Raw genomic sequence first — 19,243 nt, 5'->3', positions numbered from 1 at the left:
TATCAAGTACAATTCTAGCCCTACTGGCTCGATTGTAGTAGACAACGGAGAGTTTGTTATACTGGAAAATTATCATTGATCATTACCTAATGTTGGTATATAGTTACTGTATTAGATGAATAGTGCTAATCCAATAGATCGAAACCATCGGTCTATGTGTAAACTCGGTCCTTCATTTCTGTATGTATTATTACAATATAAATAGTTTTCCTGTCTTGCAACATATATATGGTAACACCAGTACTATGTATTGCATGCGAGAGAAAGGTAATATAGTATGACATATGTTTCATCACCTATTTATTGCATTAAATTACATGTACATGAAAAATGTATCCTTATGCATATATATATATATGAACGTCATTTCCGTTTTTGTCCACGTATAAAACAGCAACACTCAACGGACTGGCCATATGAGAGCAAGTGTGCACAGAGATACGGTATATTTGACAGCAGGAGAGCAGGCTCTAATTCTGATTCACCCAACAGGGCAAAGCTCAAACTGGTATTTATACGAATCATATCGTGTCTGGAATTAGAAACATTAAGTAGATACTTATTTGTCCGCTTATGTGATAAATTTCTGTTGTGTGAAAACAACCTTTGTGGTTGCTGTATTCTACAAATACTGCGATACACTTATGACAACAATCAGAACAGTAGAATTCCGACAATATCAACGGTGTTCGAAAGGCGACTGGACCACCTAGATTATACATGATGTATAAGAAAATGAACCGGTGCTCCCCATCGATTCTTAGACTATTCCTTAGCTGAGCAAATACTGGTAAGCCATTAAAACTAGTCAATTACATAATATATATTCATGTTATATACATAGTAAGAGCTTCGGGACGTACCAATTCTGAAAAGGGTTGCATGTAGTATTATTATGATAAAAATATATGTTCTGTTATCATTTTGAATTATTGATGATAAAAGGTATACTAATGCATATTTAAAACACTCAATTATTACGTTTTATTTCTAAAAGGATAAAGACACACAGGGTTAACAGTTGAAGTGACTTAATGTTATGTATTTGGGTTTTATATACAATTTATTTATCAAAGTATGACAAAACATTTTTGATAACCGAATTACCGAACTTTCATTTGACCTAGACCGATTATTCATTATTAACCCACACACACACACACACACACACACACACACACACCCTCTCCATAATGAATAAGGTCAAAATTACTTCATTTGGGCTTCAGGAGTATTTCTTTTTCTAAACAAAAAATAACCCATAAGTTCAAAATCGGGTGACACCTTCCCATTACCTACGGGAGTCCTGAACCCTAGTTAACTGTCAATTTCACTTTCCAAGAGAGACTCGTTATGCAACTTGAGGTACAATACCTTTCAAACATACAGAAGGTGCAATCTGTCAGCAGTAGAGTCCAACCCTTCATTATTTCAATGTTGGTTCGGTTCAAAAGATGCCCATGTTAAGATAACCACTATCTCTTATTTTGGTCACCGCCCCTTTTCCAGAAGAAGGTATATGGTGACTCAAGATCGTCTATGTCTAATTGATATACTGGTTAAAGTTAGATAAGCCAGTACGTGAGTCTGTACAGGATTTATTCAACTTTCCCCTTCTGGTTTCCGTATATAAATATACATATTTTTTGTTCGTTCATGTCAAACGATATTTGAAACTTGAAATTGCTGGTTCAACAAAGAAGAAAAACTAATACCTCTACATGAAGTGGGTAGAAGGGCCTGGTGGACGCAGAATATGTCACATCTACCTAACAAACTGATATTATGCATATGACGATACTCTGAGTAAATAGAAATGACACCAGGAGCTATATAACAACTACAGATATAATAGATAACGCGGGAAATACACGTTTATAATAATGTATTGTAAAAACTAAAGTATGAAATCCCATTTAGATATAACGTCACCAAACTTGAGATTATATAGCTGACTTTATTCAATGACTTTAAAAAAGCAACAGTAAGTCAGGTACATGATAGAAATATGTGTATGACAATGTATCACCTTGATTGAAATTGAGTTCAAGTAGATATCTTACTCATTGGAAACAGCCTTTGCCACAGTAAAAAAATCAGCATATTTCCAGTTAGTCAAGTCAAAACCTTCACCTTTATTGTAATTCTTTATTTAAGTCTGCATTTCCAAGATGACCACACTGTTTCATGTATGCAAGGTTGAATAGCATTAGTCAAGTTATAGTATAAATTCTCCGTCTCCTTTACAGGAACTGATATATATTAACTTCATTGCATTTTATTGACGAGGAATCTTCCTTGTGCCATGTTTGGTCAATATACAATATATCATTGCAAAAAAACTTTAAATATTAACACCACAACCATCTGTGCCCTGCTCTCTGTCACAATGGGAGTCCAGCTCTACATTTATTCTGGATTAAATTATCCTTGCCGAGAGATATATCAAGGTAAATAAGTTATAAAACTCCTTTTGGCCCCGCAATATACACCAGGGGAAAATATATTCCAAACCACCAGCAATAATAAAATTGCCATTTTTGCTTTTTCCAATACGCAATCCTTCGAAAATTCGGTTCCAAAATAAGTTTGAGCCTTAGGAAGTACTATTTATATAATTTTTATTTATTTCAATAATTTCTGGTTATCGTGTATTTCATTGTGCTACTAGATCATCCTGTCTTATGTCAAAACGGCACTTAGTTGCTATCTGATCCAACGCTTACGTACTAGTGACTCACGTGCCCGCCAGGATAGACGTCATTTACGTACCCTTGGTAAATCATATCAATTCAACTTTATTTTGGTTTGTTGTTACATGTTTACCATTAGCTCTGAAACAATTAAGCAGTTCTTTGCTTATGCTTTATTTTCAATTTCGAAATATGAAGCAACGCTGTGATATTTTATTGGTATGTTTAATTTTAAGAAAACAAATAATATCTGAAATGAAAGGAATGGTCATTTTAAGTAAGCATCGATGAAAGTGCCGTGGGAGGTTTTAAAGAACACATTTTATCTAGAACTTTTTTTCGGGCGCGTAGTTAAACAATTTTAGCAGTAGTGAACTGGTTATGTTTCATTATACTCTCATACGTAAATCACTTAATAGAACGGATATAGAAGGTTTTGCAACACAAATAAAAAATATAATGTTTTCAACGTCACCAGGCGTCATCAACATAAAACAAAGATTCCTTAAGTAATCTGGTTGATTATGCTTCTTTCATTTCGTGATATGCTGCTACTAGCACACCGATTATTGTAATAAACGCCTCGTGATATTCCGGAGAGTTAATAAGTCTCGGTTTCCAGAAACATATCATTCTAATCGTCACCATGACTGCGTATTCTGAATCTAATCATGAATGAGCGACAACAGTGAACGTAACAAGACATTTATGAAAATCTCTATTGTGGGCGTGGATACACCTTGCTACATAAATGCCAGGAGGTATGGGTATCATATGTCAATTTTCCAGCAACTGCTTTACAATTCTGTCCATCCCAATTACACCCAGAGTTGACAAACATCCATTCGAGAGGTATACTTTTTATCCCTCCACTTCCATATGCTGTGTTCCTAACATTACTATGTTATCACGAGCTTGGCGACACCAGAAGACGTGACGCAGCATTGATTCACCTTCGAGCCGTGAAATATGATGAGAAACAAGGAGTTGGTGACCACTGGATAGTACACAATCTCCTTGGGATATGCTATGAAATGGTTGGGGACACACGCAGGGCTCTTAGGGAATACAGGGACTCTCTGGGAAGCCAGACAATTGTGCAGTTTTTAAACCCTGCCAAGGAGAGGATAGAAAGGTTGCAATATTCACAATGAAGACAAATATAGGACAGCTTATGTAAATCCTGGAAAGTACTGGCAAATAACTATGTTACATGACGTTAGCCTTAACAGACATTTGATAATTTTATATAAGCTGACTCTGTCCTATGTAGTACTGTTAATGGTTCAATACACCAACTTAACTTTACTAGTTATAATTTGTATATATACATCATTCTTCTTCTTGCAAGATTATTGTTTTCAATATTTTTCTTTGCAACTCTAATATGGGACATTGCATAATATGTTTTATTATGCACAATTACAAACAAAAAATAAGGATTAAGATAGGCAAACATTTTGAGTAATGTAAAGACTTTTATGTAGTTTGTGAAGGTTTTGAGTCACAGTATAAGATTATGTCGAATTTATTGATTTTTCTTGTTGTGGCTATGGTCACGATAAGGGCCTTTGTGTTATTAAACCATTTAATGATATGAGTTAATACGCATGTGAAAATTTTACTCTGCAAAATGACACACTAATATACTTGCACTAATACAGCATTAACTACTATCATTCTAGAAGATCTACGATATATAAGCTATTTGTCCAAAAATGCTTTTTAATCCAAAAAGCCTTTTCGGCCTAGCTTTAAGTTTTAAATCAGTTTTGATTCGACATAGTGACAAGTTTACCACAAACAGTATTTGCGTCAAGAGTGCGTAATGGAGGAAGAAGTTCTGTTTTAATTTTAATTTTTGTTTGTTTCGGACTTTGCAGCAACAATTAAGCCAAACAATGGGTATTTAAAGACTGCCTCTAACTCATGTTATGATCATTTGAGAAATACCACAGGGAATACACAATTATCTTCAAGACTTTTCCCCATTCAGTAGCAGTTAGTTTAATATTTACACTAACAAGGTACTGTAATATGTATCGTCCGTTCCTTCCCCTTCTCGATCAGCTGGCCGGCACAACCCAGTACAAAGTCACTTGTGTATGCCATTCCTTTGGTTCATACGAAATAATACCTTATATATGGAAATATATCTAAATTGCCTTTAAGCAGTCATAAGATAAACAAGCCAACTAAAACGTTGTTTGAATCCAATAACCTCCAAAACCATTACACGTTAACGTTTTCCAATCCAAAACTGTTCAGGTATTTCCGTCAAACTGTTGAAGTGATCGGTGACCAATGATGACGTTACATAAAATTCAAATTATGACTGAAATTGGCGAATGGTTTCCGATTGACATTGGAAGCTTAACAAACTTGGTAACCATAGAATCACGGCTACTCCGCTTAAACACTTTATGATATTTTTCGAACCGAATAAAATAACAATACGCGATAATATAACATCGTCTTGGATGATATGAACGTAAACCAGACATGTACATTAAAATTCGCTACCTGTATAAATTTATGGAAATATATCTTTTGGTATAAACAAAAAAAGTGTTAAAGCGGATGTCATGATGTTCGAGAATGATGATCGGGATGAGTTATTTATTATTTATTATATATGATATAAATATTGATCATTGGAATAAATGATGTTTGGTAACTTTGCATAAAGTACATGATCGATGTTGAAGATTGCACGGAAGTCTATACCTTGTATGGGTAAATATACCATTTCTCATGTTTTTTTCGCATTACGTAAAGCATTTTTTTTCAAATAAAATGTTTACCCTACATGATTTTGCATGTTTTTTTCTTTAAATAGAAAAATATAATATGTATTACCGGGAATCTTTCACTGCCGCCAAACTCTCGCCTTTTTCGCCTTTCATATTAAGGGCGAATCTATTATATGAACAATTATATGATAAAATCTTAATGCACATTTACATTTAATGTGAATAAAAGGAGTTAAGGCAGGACGAACATGGATTTTATCGTTGATGTGCGAAATTTTGACTCGGTAAAAGATACTCCGTATATAGTATGTAATATATATACATGTAGAACAGGATTGAATCATTGACTTCAAGGCGATGTGTTTATGTTGGGGATTAAGTTTTGTGTTTTAAAGCGACACATTTACACATACGAATGGAGGTTGGCGATTCAAGGCCTTGTACTAACACATGAAATGAAGTTTATCTTTCAAGACGACAAATAAGCACATAGGGATCGAGGAGCTGGGTTTCAAGGCGACATATTTATTCATAGGGATAGGGTTATGGATTTCAAGATAACATACTTATGCAGTTTGAAGTTCAATAGAGTGCTTAGGAAATAAATACTGCTACATGTGGGATTGGGGTGCGCAATCTAAGATGGCATGCCTATACATTTGGATTAATGTTGCGGTTTCAAGTTGACATTCTAATATCTTGGGCTTCGAGGGTTGTTTTCAGGTTGAGAGATTAAGTGATACAGACCAAAACATCTGTTATAAAGACATACATATCTTGTTGGCTCCCGCCATCAATAACACACACTTAGGCTCGGTTCTGGATACCTTTGTCATTAAATGTTTATACTGATGGTAGAAAAGTTATTCAGAATAATGTTGATTCTTGGAGGAAGTCATTATTAACAATCAGGGTCCTTGATTCTGGCTAGTACGACGTGCGTGTTGCTTGTTGGATGTTTGTAGCCAATGGAGTTGTCGGTATGGTCACAGAAAGTGGGTAGGCTAGTGGAGGTAGTCATTGTCAGTAGTGGTAGATATCTAAGAGCCCATTGTAGGTGGTCAGTGGATATGGTCAGCGTTGTCAGTGTAGTTGATCAGTGTAGTCCAAGTAGGTGGTCAGTTTGATCAGTATAGATGGTCAGTAAAGGTAGATGTCAGTGAGGTCAGTAGATGTGGTCAATGTGGTTAGTGGAGGTGGTCAGTAAAATTAGTGTAAGTGGTCAGTGTGGTCAGTTGAGATGGTCAGTCTTGTATGCTGAGGTGGTAATTGTAATCGGTGTAGGAGCTCATTTTGGTCATTGAAGGTGGTCAGTGTAGACAATAAAGACGGTCAGGCTGCCCCTGTACAGCAAGGTAAGTCAATATGCAAAGTCTGAATATGAAAAGATAATAACACATACTCCAATACTACCAAATCTTTGAAGAAAATTACCCGGATAAACATAGGCTGTAAATAGTTGAGTCCTTCCAAATAGCTCCACATCATGTATACGTAAGTTATTGCTGCCAATTGAATTTCATTATTTTAAGAGTTACATGTAACCGTGTATAACCTAATGTACTGGTGGAACCACTATGAGAATAATAGGCATCGCCCAACACCAAACTTTAACATACAGAAATTGTAAAGCACCAACATTTGACACGTTAAACTGTAACGTCGCCGTTTTATTTTTGCCGTAAAGAACAAACTTTTGGACACGAAAATACCCCAACGTACGGTATATAAGTATTGACTTTTGTTATTATTATTTTTATTTCAAAAATCGTATATTAAAAAATAAACATATATCAATAAGCAATCATACTTTGATCAGAAATCAATCAGTACTGTCGGATAATCAATACTCTCCGTGCAGCAATGACAAATATTTTACTGATCATTTATTGGTAAAAAAAATGTTTAACAACATCCGATAAATCATAACTCAACAAACAAAATCATTCAATAAGCAATTTTCAATTATTCAATACTAATAATTACCTTACATAATTGTCCATGTTAACGTGTTCATTTTGGTGGGAAAATGTTTTTGAGCGGTGAGGCTATACGGTTAATTGATGTTAACAAAGAACACTGAGGTTTTAAAAAATGTTTAATATTGTCTTTAATAAATTCCGTCTCAGACTACTACAGGGAATATATCTTCAAACATAACACGTCACACGAAATATTTCCTTATTTTGCGGAAACAAATGACGTTTGTTATTATAAGTGACTTTGTGCATATACAAACATAAAAAAGAAATATTGAGACAGCACAAAGGTAACCAAACACGTGTGTAAAAATATAAATAACGGCTGTTTCATATTGTGATGGTAAATTGTACATGCAATGGAATAAACAAACACATGCTAAATATCATTCAATGCACACACTATGTGACGTTAGTAGTCATCGATATTTTACCTCAAAACAAGGTTATGATTTTTCAGGTGCACATCAGCAAAACAGAAAATAGTAGGGGTAAACAGGGGGGTCAAAGGGGGGTCACACGACACTGTCACGCATCAGAGCTCGGTTAATATCCTTCCGCGTAATCGTTAAAACAATTTTACTTGAAACAATCAATCGATGACAAATATCCTTTAATGTAATTTGTATGTAGTAGCACTGTCCATAATACGCACACTTTACTCATAATGTAATTTAAAATAAACTGGTAATCTTTTAATTTAAAATACGTTTAATTAAGGGGTTTCACGTGCCTTCCACTTAATTTGAACAATAGTTTAACTAATAAGGAATTGAAACGGTTTTGCTTCTGGCATCACCGATGAGTCCTTGAAGGACTATAGTTGAGTGGTACAGTGTAATTGATTGTTGGCATGTTGTATATATTACCAGATTGTAATGGTGCGCTCACATATGTGTCTTCCGTTCATTTTTTAAGTATTATTCATTAATAAGTAGAATTCATTAATAAGTCTATACATAATGATTACCATGTAAATGTGTTCACTTTTAAATATGTATTTGCCCACTGTTATTTTTAGCCTTGTACATATATTTTTTTCTTTAATGAGTATTGGGATATTATTTTCGCCGTTATGATAAATTCGCCCACATCAAGAAGGACAAAACGGCATTGCCCTGAATATTTCCCCGCATACAGTAATCCATGCGCTGATGAATTAATTGTCAGTCATATGCTGCGAAACAAAAAACATCAGGGTGCTAAACAATGTAAAACATGATTTTAAAAGCTTCCTTCTCTGATTTATACCGGCACCATAGTTATAAAGGGAAACAAAGAAACACCAACGTTTTAGAAAAACGCTGATATGATTATTTAAACAATATTAAATACTATGCCAATAAGATTTTCTTTCCTCAGTGTGAATTTATTTTAGAACTTTATCAAAACATATTATGAACAAAATCTTCAATAAGATTCTTCAGTTTGAAAATATGTGATATCAAATTTTTACTTTTTACCCAAATTATTTACGTAGTAAACGTGTCGCAACGTTTCAAGACCGACTGGTCCCTTTGTCAAGCTATGACTGAGTGAGCGATTTGTGTTATTTACCTGTACAACGATGAAACGAAACATGTTACTTGATTGTAAGTCAGGTATTACGGAACAAAGAGCACTGGAGTTTTATACAGTGTGTAATATGTGCTTAATAACTACCGCCTCCGACTAGTAGTGGAAATATAACTAAAAACGGAACAAACAACAGTAAATGTTTCCTTAGTGTTTGTAAATACGTTGAAATCATTACTTCATTTAATATGACAATCAGGTATCGAGATTGTTTATCCAAACTGTGACGTTTATTTAAACTGTTTATATTGTGTTGTATATACTGGCACTGTCTACACCTTTGATATAGATAAGGAATGTTAACATGGACTCAAACCAAAGTGATCCTGGATCACATTCTGTGGCAGACTGCATACTGATTACAAGTTACAGGTGGTAGTAGTTTAAATTCATAAAGTGTCCTCTCCTCATTCTAACTCCGCATGTATAATCGGGAATCATAGACATTTTCCGTAAATGAATATTTTCTTGTTTACGTAAAGTGCCGAAGATTCTGGATTGTCCGTTGGAATAAAGAGGTATCCTTGCTTTTCCACAAATGAATACTTTTTCTTTTTGGATGGTTTTATTCTGATATACAGTGCTAGGGTATGAACAAACATAACAATAAAATGACTATATATTTCACGCTTATTATTTAATAGGTAAACCTTATCAAACATTTTGAGGCGCGTTGGTTGTTGTTTTTTTATCCAGTATAGCACAATGTTTGATTTCGACAATTGGAAATATAGGTAACCGTTCACGTGAAGTAAGTTAAAAACTATCGAAAAGTGTTTAAATGTTATCTTACGTAGGTTTTGACTTTTCATAAATAACAGTTTTTTGTCCAAAATAAAACATGTTAGTCGATACGATTAAAGACGTCTTATGTTTTGTATTACTTGTAAATAGAAAAAAAGGAAACAAACCTTCCTCGTGTTTCTATTGAAAAACCTAAAAATGGAAGCAATTATTTATATTTACATTCTGTATGCTTAGAGCCATTGACGAAATTGACATTCATTTTTGCATAACACAGGTGACCTCATCACTGCGTATTGAAACACTTCAGACGCCTAATGACGTATATAGAAAAACAATCTTTCCTCATTTTATTATTAAAAACTTCCAGAAGGAAATATTTTGTTTATATAAGATTTAGTTTTCCAACACATCAAGGAATATTGCCGTGCCGTTGTTTTACAATGTGTTTCAGTAGATAGTTCCTGCTTCCTGCAACTTTAATTAAAAAGTTCCTTAAATTACAACAACCTGTGACACTTAAACAAACTTGTAGTAAACAATATCAACCGGACATACACAGTCTGATACACGGAAACGGATTCTGTAACCTTCTGCGATATGTACATATGTGGTTTATTCGAGTACCCACCTAAATCTTACATTATCTTTCGACGTTGATTTTTATTACCCTGTAATACCAGAATTTGTACAGAGATGCATGTATTTTGTGCGAACGTTCCCTATGAATCCAACAATGATAGCGTACACTAAAACAGAAATAAAATGTATTGTTTTTAAATTTTATCTTTTTGCGCCCAACTCTCTTGCAATTTTGGAATATGGTTGCAAATGCTTAAGGGTATCATACTTCTGCGTTGTGGAAAACTAGCCCTGTAGTTGGAGACATATGTAGAAAAACAATTTATGAGTAAGGTGTTTGCTTAAGAATGGACCTTCATTTTGGCGGTAGTATGAACGTAGCTGGCAGCGTACATATTCTATGGTGCGCGTTAGAATGCCAATCCTTATATTTACATACAAATAAATGTTTAAATGCTACAATACATAGGGGAAAAAAGTCAAAGGTAGCTACGATGGTAACTACGGTAGCCGTGGTTGGTTGGCTGACATACTTCTAGTGATTATACATCGATATATGAGTACATTTAGAAAATCCGCAATGAATCATGATATTTTTCTTTCTTTCATAGCTTTTACATTTTAAACTAAGTAATGTGAGGAGCTCTACGATAAGAGATGGATGGTAAGCAAAAATAAAGGACTTCAACATGAAACATACAGAGTCATTCTGTTTTTACACAACTATATACCTATCCTTTGTGTAAAAAACAAATGACAAGAAATTCTTACCTCCGTAGCGCTTTCAACTCTTTAGAGTTTCATCAGGGCAATTTTCCTTTTTATATACTGTAGTCCCACGTTATACCGCCACCTTATGTCCCTTGACAATTTTGATGGTATAACGGGGGTGGCGATACAACGGGGTTTCAGTAGGACACATGTGCCTAAAATGTACATCTATCTGTAATAAACACAGCATAAAAATACACATATATTTATTTTGAAATGAATGAAATTTTTATCATTTGCAGCTTTTAAACATTATAAGTTTTTTTTTTACATTTGTACAATTCACCGACTTGTAAGAAAATCTGGGATGCAGAGTACGGACACGTATGGTCGTCATATGTTTTGATCAGGGGCGTCTCCTACCTGAATGTTGTGGGAACCATTTTATTTCTCAGTGTATTCAAACATTTATTGTCGTGTGTCGTGTACTGATTTGTAAAACTATCAAGTTTACGTAGCAGTGGTAATTGAAATCTGAGTTGACCGCCATGATGAGACCTCTGTCTCTCTTCCGATATAGGTCAGATGTCTATATATGGATATCATGACCAAAAATTAAAAAAAAATATTAGCCTTATGTGTGAAATATATTTGGTAAAACTGAAGACACCATTACATATTCTATTTATTGGATTTTTAAAGCATAAAACAGGAAAAATGTAATGCATTACAAAAGGGCGGGAATCAGAAGTGTAATAGCGCCATGTTATAATGACGTCACGCTTGACAAAAAGGCTGCGCACTATTTTGATTGGGATACTCAACACAATTCCGACGTTTTCTGCTATTTTTTGGTCTGATTGCTTATACAAATTTTATTAATTGTATATTTATGTAAATACTTAAATGTGTGCACCAAACATTTACCATAACAACCACGTATTCTACCGTCGCTTCATTTTAATCTGAACAAATAGATCGTTGCCTTTGAATGCAGTGAATAGAAGAACCCGTTATGATTGGTTATTAATCCGTTATTTCACTGGCAAAAACATGTATTAAATAGCTTTAATCTCTGCTTTCCTGGAATTCTTATATGATACTTTGGTATATGGTGTATGGTTTCTTTCTAATCCTGATTCCCTTTTCCATATCTTGTAACCTCAAAAATACTTCGGGACATTCTCATAAGCTTGTATATATCCGATGATGTAAAAGGCGATAATCAAATAGGCTCAGGTAAGGTGTCATGCTGACGTGAACTCATAATATTGTTTGATTCATTTAAGTGACAACCCTTTTATCAAAAATATGACATCATATTAGTAAACTATGTTCATATAAAAAGTTCACTGAACCTAATAAGTCTATGGTATACTTGATACATACAGTGTTATTATTTATCTTACACGCTGATGTTCTGTATGACCCGACATTCACTTTTCTAGGAATGGCATCACGTGCTACTATAAACATATACAGGTATACAGGTATAATAACGCCACTAACCATATTAACATGATAGATGACTACACTACTACCCAGTACAAAATACAATACTACTACCCAACCAAAACACACGAAGATCAAGTAGATCCATGTCATGATATTCACTATACACTGGAATAAATTTGTAATAGCCGTATGCATTGGTGATACCAAATGCATGATAATTATTAGAAAAATGAAGAAGCCAGCATTTATTTAACAGAAATAGGATGTCGATGTAGACAGTCAAATCAAATACATCTATATTTATTAAGGACTCGTCAGTGTCACTAAAACCCAAAATAATTAAAATGCATCTAAAAAGCCTTCCGATACATAGGTATAAATATAGGATAAAGAGGAGAGACGCCAAAAATGCCTTATGTTAATCTTGCCAGAATAAATTCCAGCGTGGAACTGATAATCTACCAGCAGAGTCACCCAATTTGTGATGTGAAAATAATTAGTAGAAATTGCGAAGACGGAAGCAGGAAAGTACACCTGGAAATATAAAAAAAAATAGTTTCCATTTCCGTTTGGATGCATTTTTATAGCACCTGCTGTCAACGGAGTGCCGGTATTAGAGTCAGCGCTTGAGTTCAGCATCTGTATATATATGTGTGACATCGGGACTGAAAGACAGACAAACAGACTTTCTCTCTAACAACTCAAACAGAACTAAACTAACGTTCGAGTGTTTACTAAACAGATTCTTTGTGGAATGTGAAACATATCACAGATAGCTATATATTCGATGTTGTGTTAAATTATAATCAAGCGATACAAAAGACAATTGTATGATTCTACTCTAGTGATACTTTGGTGAATTTATCCCAACAATCATCCATATTGATGTCAAGGAAGTAAACAATATAATCCCTAGACGTTCCCGTCAAATAACGGACTGGTCATTAGCTTACCTGGTAAGTTTTTGCGCTTTCCTTATTTAAAAGGTGTACATATTTCATTAGTGTCAATCGCAGAGCTAAGGGTTCAGCTGATTTATCGGGTGTTCAGGGGGAAAATCAGGTAACGGTATAGATACAACACTGTACATTCTCGCAAACTCGTAAATATCTATTCGGGTTGCCAAGTGTCATAGAAACAAAACACGTTGACAAAAGGAAAAACTATCAACCATGATTCTGAATTTCGTTACAATATTTTTTGACAAGTTTTATATTTACATTGTATATCTGGCTGTTCTATGCTTACAAGTACGTTACAATTGTTACCTTGAGAACCGACCGAGGTCGTGGTTATTGATGTACCGATGTGAGTGAAACTCGCCGTATTGCAAGTGCTTATTGAAAACTGTATTTGCTTTTGGTTTTGCTGCTTATTATCTACATCATTAAAACAAATTCAACAAAATGAACAAACGCGTTAAATATGCAAAAAAACATCGAATTGCATCCAGTGCAGATAAGCCGCAGACACCGTCAACATCGTGATGAAATCGGAATGTAAACACTGCAACAATATATATATATATAATATCAATTAACCAACGAGCAGCGGATTGCGGCACTGCGTGAACTCTTATGCGATGTTTGTTTAAGTGAACGGTTCACTGCATAGCTGTGTGGTAAGCGTAGGCTTACACTACTACCATAACACACCGTGATGAAAATAGATCTACGTCATGAATATACGCTTGGAGACATTCGATTTACCTTGTAATGAGTATAAAACCACAGGAATACCACATTTTAAAGTATTACAACAGTTCACTGCATATCATTATGGTGAGTGTAGGCCTACACGACTATCCAATACATAATACATCGTGACATAAGTAGATCCACGTCATGATCATACGCTTAGAGAATCCACTATATACTTGGAACAACCAATGGTAACGTCCTTTTGTATATTAAAATAATTGTAGGAAATCCCACTTGGATATTGTTATAATGTAGTTCTCCTTGTGCTATATTTGGTCACAATATCCTCGACCAGACTTGATAAGAAATTCCAAAACATTCCCCATCGTGGCCATGTATGTACATAATCTGTCAAAATTTTGCTAGCAAGTTAATACTGCTCTTGATCCGTATGACACACTAATATCAAATATACATTCAGAATGTTTATTTACATGATTTCTGCTTATATTTTTTGCACTTACGTTACCATGTCTATTTTCAAAAAAGCACTTAATTGCTATCTGATCCAACGTTTACGTACTAGTGCGTCACGTGACAGCCAGGAGAGACGTCACTTATGTACCCTCTGTAAATAACACCAATGCAACTATATTTTGTTTTGTAGTTACCTGTTTACCATAAGGTCTGAAACATTTAAGCAGTTCATTTGCTTATACTTTATTTTCAATTTCGAAATATGAAGAAACGCTGTCATATTTCATTGGTATGTAAAATTTTAAGAAAACAAATAATAAGAAATGAAAAGAATAATCATTTTAAGTCAGAACTTATTTAAGTGCCGTGTGAGGTTTTATAGAACACATTTTACCTATAACTTCCTTTCGGGCGCATAGGCAAGCAATTGTAGCAGTAGTGAACGGGCTATGTTTCATTATACTGTCATACGTAAATCGCCTAATAGAACGGATATAGAAGGTATTACAACACAAATTACAAATATGTTTTCAACGGTGCGAGGCGTCACCAACATAAAGGAAACATTCATTAAATAATCTGGTTGATTATACTTCTTTCATTTCGTTATATACTGCTATCAGCACACCGATTATTGTAATAGACGCCTCGTGATATTCTGGAGAGTTAGTAGGTCTTGGTTTCCAGAAACATACCATTATAATTGTCACCATGACTGCGGATCCTTAACCTAATCATGAATGAGCGATAACAGTGAACGTTCGTCTGTGCTAATTTGCTGAATTTCGAAAGTTATTGTTAAACTTTATTCGTGTTTAGTATTCATATTTTTTTGTATTAATACATCAAGCTAAACATAATGAAACAAACACAAATGTTGAAAAACACGAAATTCTCTCTAAATATCATTGTAAGCATCCTGACGTCAGTGTAATGTATAAATAGCAACAATGTTTCTTTTGTAAATCCGAATTTAGTAATATGCAATGAAATTTGGCGAAGCATTAACCCACTTGCATGGTAAGTTTGGTAAGCGTAATCGTTCTTAACAATGTGTTTTTTAGTAACATGTGAACTGTATATATCATCACATGGAATAACAATGTTCCCATTCTGTATTTACAGGATCTGTGACTTATCACCGAGATGGCCGATCAGGGTGAGCAGTATGAAAAGTCTTGGATTCTACATCATATCCTTGACAGGTTTATAGGGAGCCCAGAGATAGTGGAAATTAGAAGGAGGCAGATACTTATGAGTGAGCTTATGCTAAATGGTAGGAAACAAGGAACAATTACGTTTAACACGGGAAGTTTGGCCGAGGGAATCTGGATGAAAGGCTCAGACAAGGATACAATGTTCATTGGCGATAAAGTGATAGTTTTGTGTCCCTCCCAGCATTTCAGTATTTCACAGGATAGCAAAGATAAAACAGTTTTCATGATGAGACATGCTGACAGTCGACCTGGTTACGTGAACCTTGAAGTAGTTAATCTGGGACCGACATGCAGTGAAGTGATCGCCCAATCAATCGTTGGAGTTGGAAATGCACTTTTTATATCAAGTGAAATGTATAGACGGAATTATGCTGATACTATGGGTAATTTTGCAAATTCAATTGTGGAAACACATGGCCCAGCTGTTACTCTGACGTCTGCACAAAGTAAATTACGAGTTGATACTGATATTGTAGTTGCGATTCAGTGTACTAGATGGCCACATGAAGGTTTAGAGTGGGTGAGTCGGCCTCGCTTGCATAGTTGGCCAGATCAATCTTTGAGAGATGAGATAGTACAGGGCGGTTGTCAGCTGGTCCCTGTAGGAGACAGAACATCTGCTGACACATTCCTACAATGGCGGATTTCATTTACAACTGCAGAAAGGAAGCTCATTCATTCTCTTACTCATACACAATTTTTAATATATGGACTTCTCAAGTATCTCATCAAGCAAATATCAGACAGGTTGAAGTCGATATTTGGGGATGAAGATATCCTATCATCCTATATCATAAAAACAGTAATGTTTTATGCTGTGGAATCAACACCTGGATCGTTATGGCAAGAAAAAAACACATTTTTCTGTTTTGTGCTTTGCTTCAAGATTTTGATTGCCTGGGTGAATGCAGGTTATTGTCCAAATTACTTTATCAGCATCAACAATATGTTCTGTGGTAAAGTTCAGGGTGAAAACCAACAAAAACTCCTTCACGTTCTAATTGAACTGTATAATATGAAATGGGAATGTCTGTCAGTTGGAACAGTCATAGAACCACCTTTAGGGATCCGATTGCAAAGTGTGAGGAATGGAGCATGGGAATTGATATTACTTCCACCAACAAAATCAGAAATGCAATATGACTTCGAGATATTCTCTGCAGCTTTTTTAGCAACTGATTCGACTGACTTCCTTTCTGGGTCATTATCACTCCTATCTAAAGCAAGATTAGGCATTGGTGAATTCTTAGCTTACACTACAACATTACGTGCACTGTGCTGTACAGGAATGGGTACTTTCGAGAAACACATTCCTGCTAAAGGAAATAAAGAGAAGTATAATGTCTTCCGAAAATGCAAAAACTTGATAACACCACTTTCCTCAGTGTGTGCAAGTCCGGGTCTACTGACGCTGGCAACATATCACTACCAGACTGGAAACTACACGAAAACACTCGAGATGTGTAGAGTCATGTTATCATCATTCAAAATAAACATATTTTCCTCTTCGAATTACCAGGAAAGAGACATTTATGAAAATCTCTATTGTGGGCGTGGATACACCTTGCTCCATAAATGTCAGGAGGTATGGGTATCAGATGTAGAATTTCCAGCAAATGCTTTACAATTCTGTCCATCCCAGTTACATCCAGAGTTGATAAACATCCCTTCGACAGGTATACTTTCTATCCCTCCACTTCCATATGCTGTGTTCCTGACATTCCTGTGTTATCAAGAACTTGGCGACATGAGGAGACGTGATACAGCATTGTGTCACCTTAGAGCCGTGAAGTATGACAAGGATCAGGGAGGTAGTAAGCACTGGATAGTACACAATATCTTGGGGATATGTTATGAAATGGTTGGGGACACACGCAGGGCTATCAGGGAATACAAGGACTCTCTAGACGTTTGGAGATTTGACCAATATAAAAACCCTGCCAGAAGGAGGATAGAACGGTTGCAAAATTACCAATGAAAACATACATATGAGTCTTCTTATCAAACTTGGACTCTACCATAACAGCTACCATGTTAATATAAGAGGGTCAGGGGTTATTAGGTTACATGACATCTCTCTGAACATGTATGAGGTTCACCGCACCGTACCATGTCGTCCACTATTGTGTCATCATTGATGGAAAAGGTAAAACTAATTAAATGTTCATGTCTAAATTGTTTCGAAACATTCGTATAATCAGCAAACATTAGCGTGTTTCTATAAAAATCTTTATAACATAAAAGTTGACAAAGTTTGGCTCCAACAGATGTTTACTTTAAATAGTATATAATCAATCAGCCAATCGCGTGGATTGATAGTCCAATGACACTATTACGCCAATACAAAATGTTAAAACTTAACCAAGTTATTTGTTTTAACTGAGAATGGGTTTATAGATTGGATGCGTAAACTGTTGTCGTCGTCGATGGTACGACGAGAAGTATAAATCTATTCCAACACAACTCCATGCTTGAGTTTTTTCTTATTTATCGTCTTCCATCTAAATTGACAAACAACATTTTCTCCCATCATTCACACGTGTTCTCCCGTTTTAGCCGTGGAAAACCAGCGTATCACCCCATAGGGGGAGATAGCCTCGTGCCGATTAGCACGTGTTCAATTGTGACGTCATAAAATGTGTCACCGGTCTTGTAGCGTCATCAAAATTGAATGACGATATTCATATCCCATATGTGTTTTTGTTTACACTACTGTCAATGGAGTTGTGACTGAATTAATAAGATGGCAGAGAAATAAGTATCCCCTACCTTAATGGTGTTACAGAGAAATCTCCAACCCAAGGGATGAATTTTTGGTTTATAACCCTCGGCACGGCCTCGGGTTTAACAACCAAAACGCATCACCCCTCGGGTTGGATATTTCTCTGTCACACCTTCAAGGAAGGGGAAGTTTCTATCAATCATCATAATGCCTCTACAATAAACATTTGAATGAACAAGATTGGTGATATTGATAAAAAAAAATAAAGCGGATAAGCTTCCCATATTAAATAAATTACTCGCCATGGAGGACCTACCAGTTTAAAGCAATTGCCAAAAGAAGTGAAATCTGAAGTTCATCACCAATGCTTTGTTATGATTAATATATTCTTATTTTTATTGAGTAATTCCTTTTAGTTCACGCTATTGCATATTTCTATTATTTGAGAAGTAACTTCTTCAGCATTAAGCAGGTTCCAGCGAGATATAGTTACTTTCCTTGGTGCAAGTAACATCACCGACGCCATGGTTGTCAGAGAGAGTTATTTCCATTCTGCGGGTAATCACCAGTTATGATACCTCCATTCTTAAGGGCAATACGTCGGAAAAAGATAAAGTATTATTTGTATCGTGTTTACTTTTGTTCGCAAAATGATGCATATAAACTATATTAATGACACTAAACCGCTGAGACAT

At 35.2% G+C, this 19,243-nt stretch overlaps 1 protein-coding gene across 2 annotated transcripts; it reads left to right on the top strand.

Annotated features, from left to right (window-relative positions):
- Window positions 1-431: 431 nt before the first annotated feature.
- Window positions 432-18,586, top strand: LOC110461282. Of its 2 annotated transcripts, none has more exons than XM_021514699.1 (2): window positions 432-790; window positions 15,735-18,586. In XM_021514699.1, exon 2 carries the CDS (start codon window positions 15,756-15,758, stop codon window positions 17,802-17,804), a length of 2,049 nt encoding a protein of 682 aa, XP_021370374.1. In that variant the 5' UTR covers window positions 432-790; window positions 15,735-15,755; the 3' UTR covers window positions 17,805-18,586. The 2 variants fall into 2 exon arrangements, with proteins under 2 accessions (XP_021370374.1, XP_021370375.1); XM_021514700.1 differs by lacking the exon at window positions 432-790 and adding an exon at window positions 13,106-13,448.
- Window positions 18,587-19,243: the final 657 nt, after the last annotated feature.

This window comes from Mizuhopecten yessoensis, unplaced genomic scaffold, assembly GCF_002113885.1.
Source record: "Mizuhopecten yessoensis strain PY_sf001 unplaced genomic scaffold, ASM211388v2 scaffold10595, whole genome shotgun sequence".
NCBI lineage: Eukaryota > Metazoa > Mollusca > Bivalvia > Pectinida > Pectinidae > Mizuhopecten > Mizuhopecten yessoensis.
Note: the sequence above shows the minus strand (reverse complement) of the source record. Positions and strands in the feature narration are given on the sequence as shown.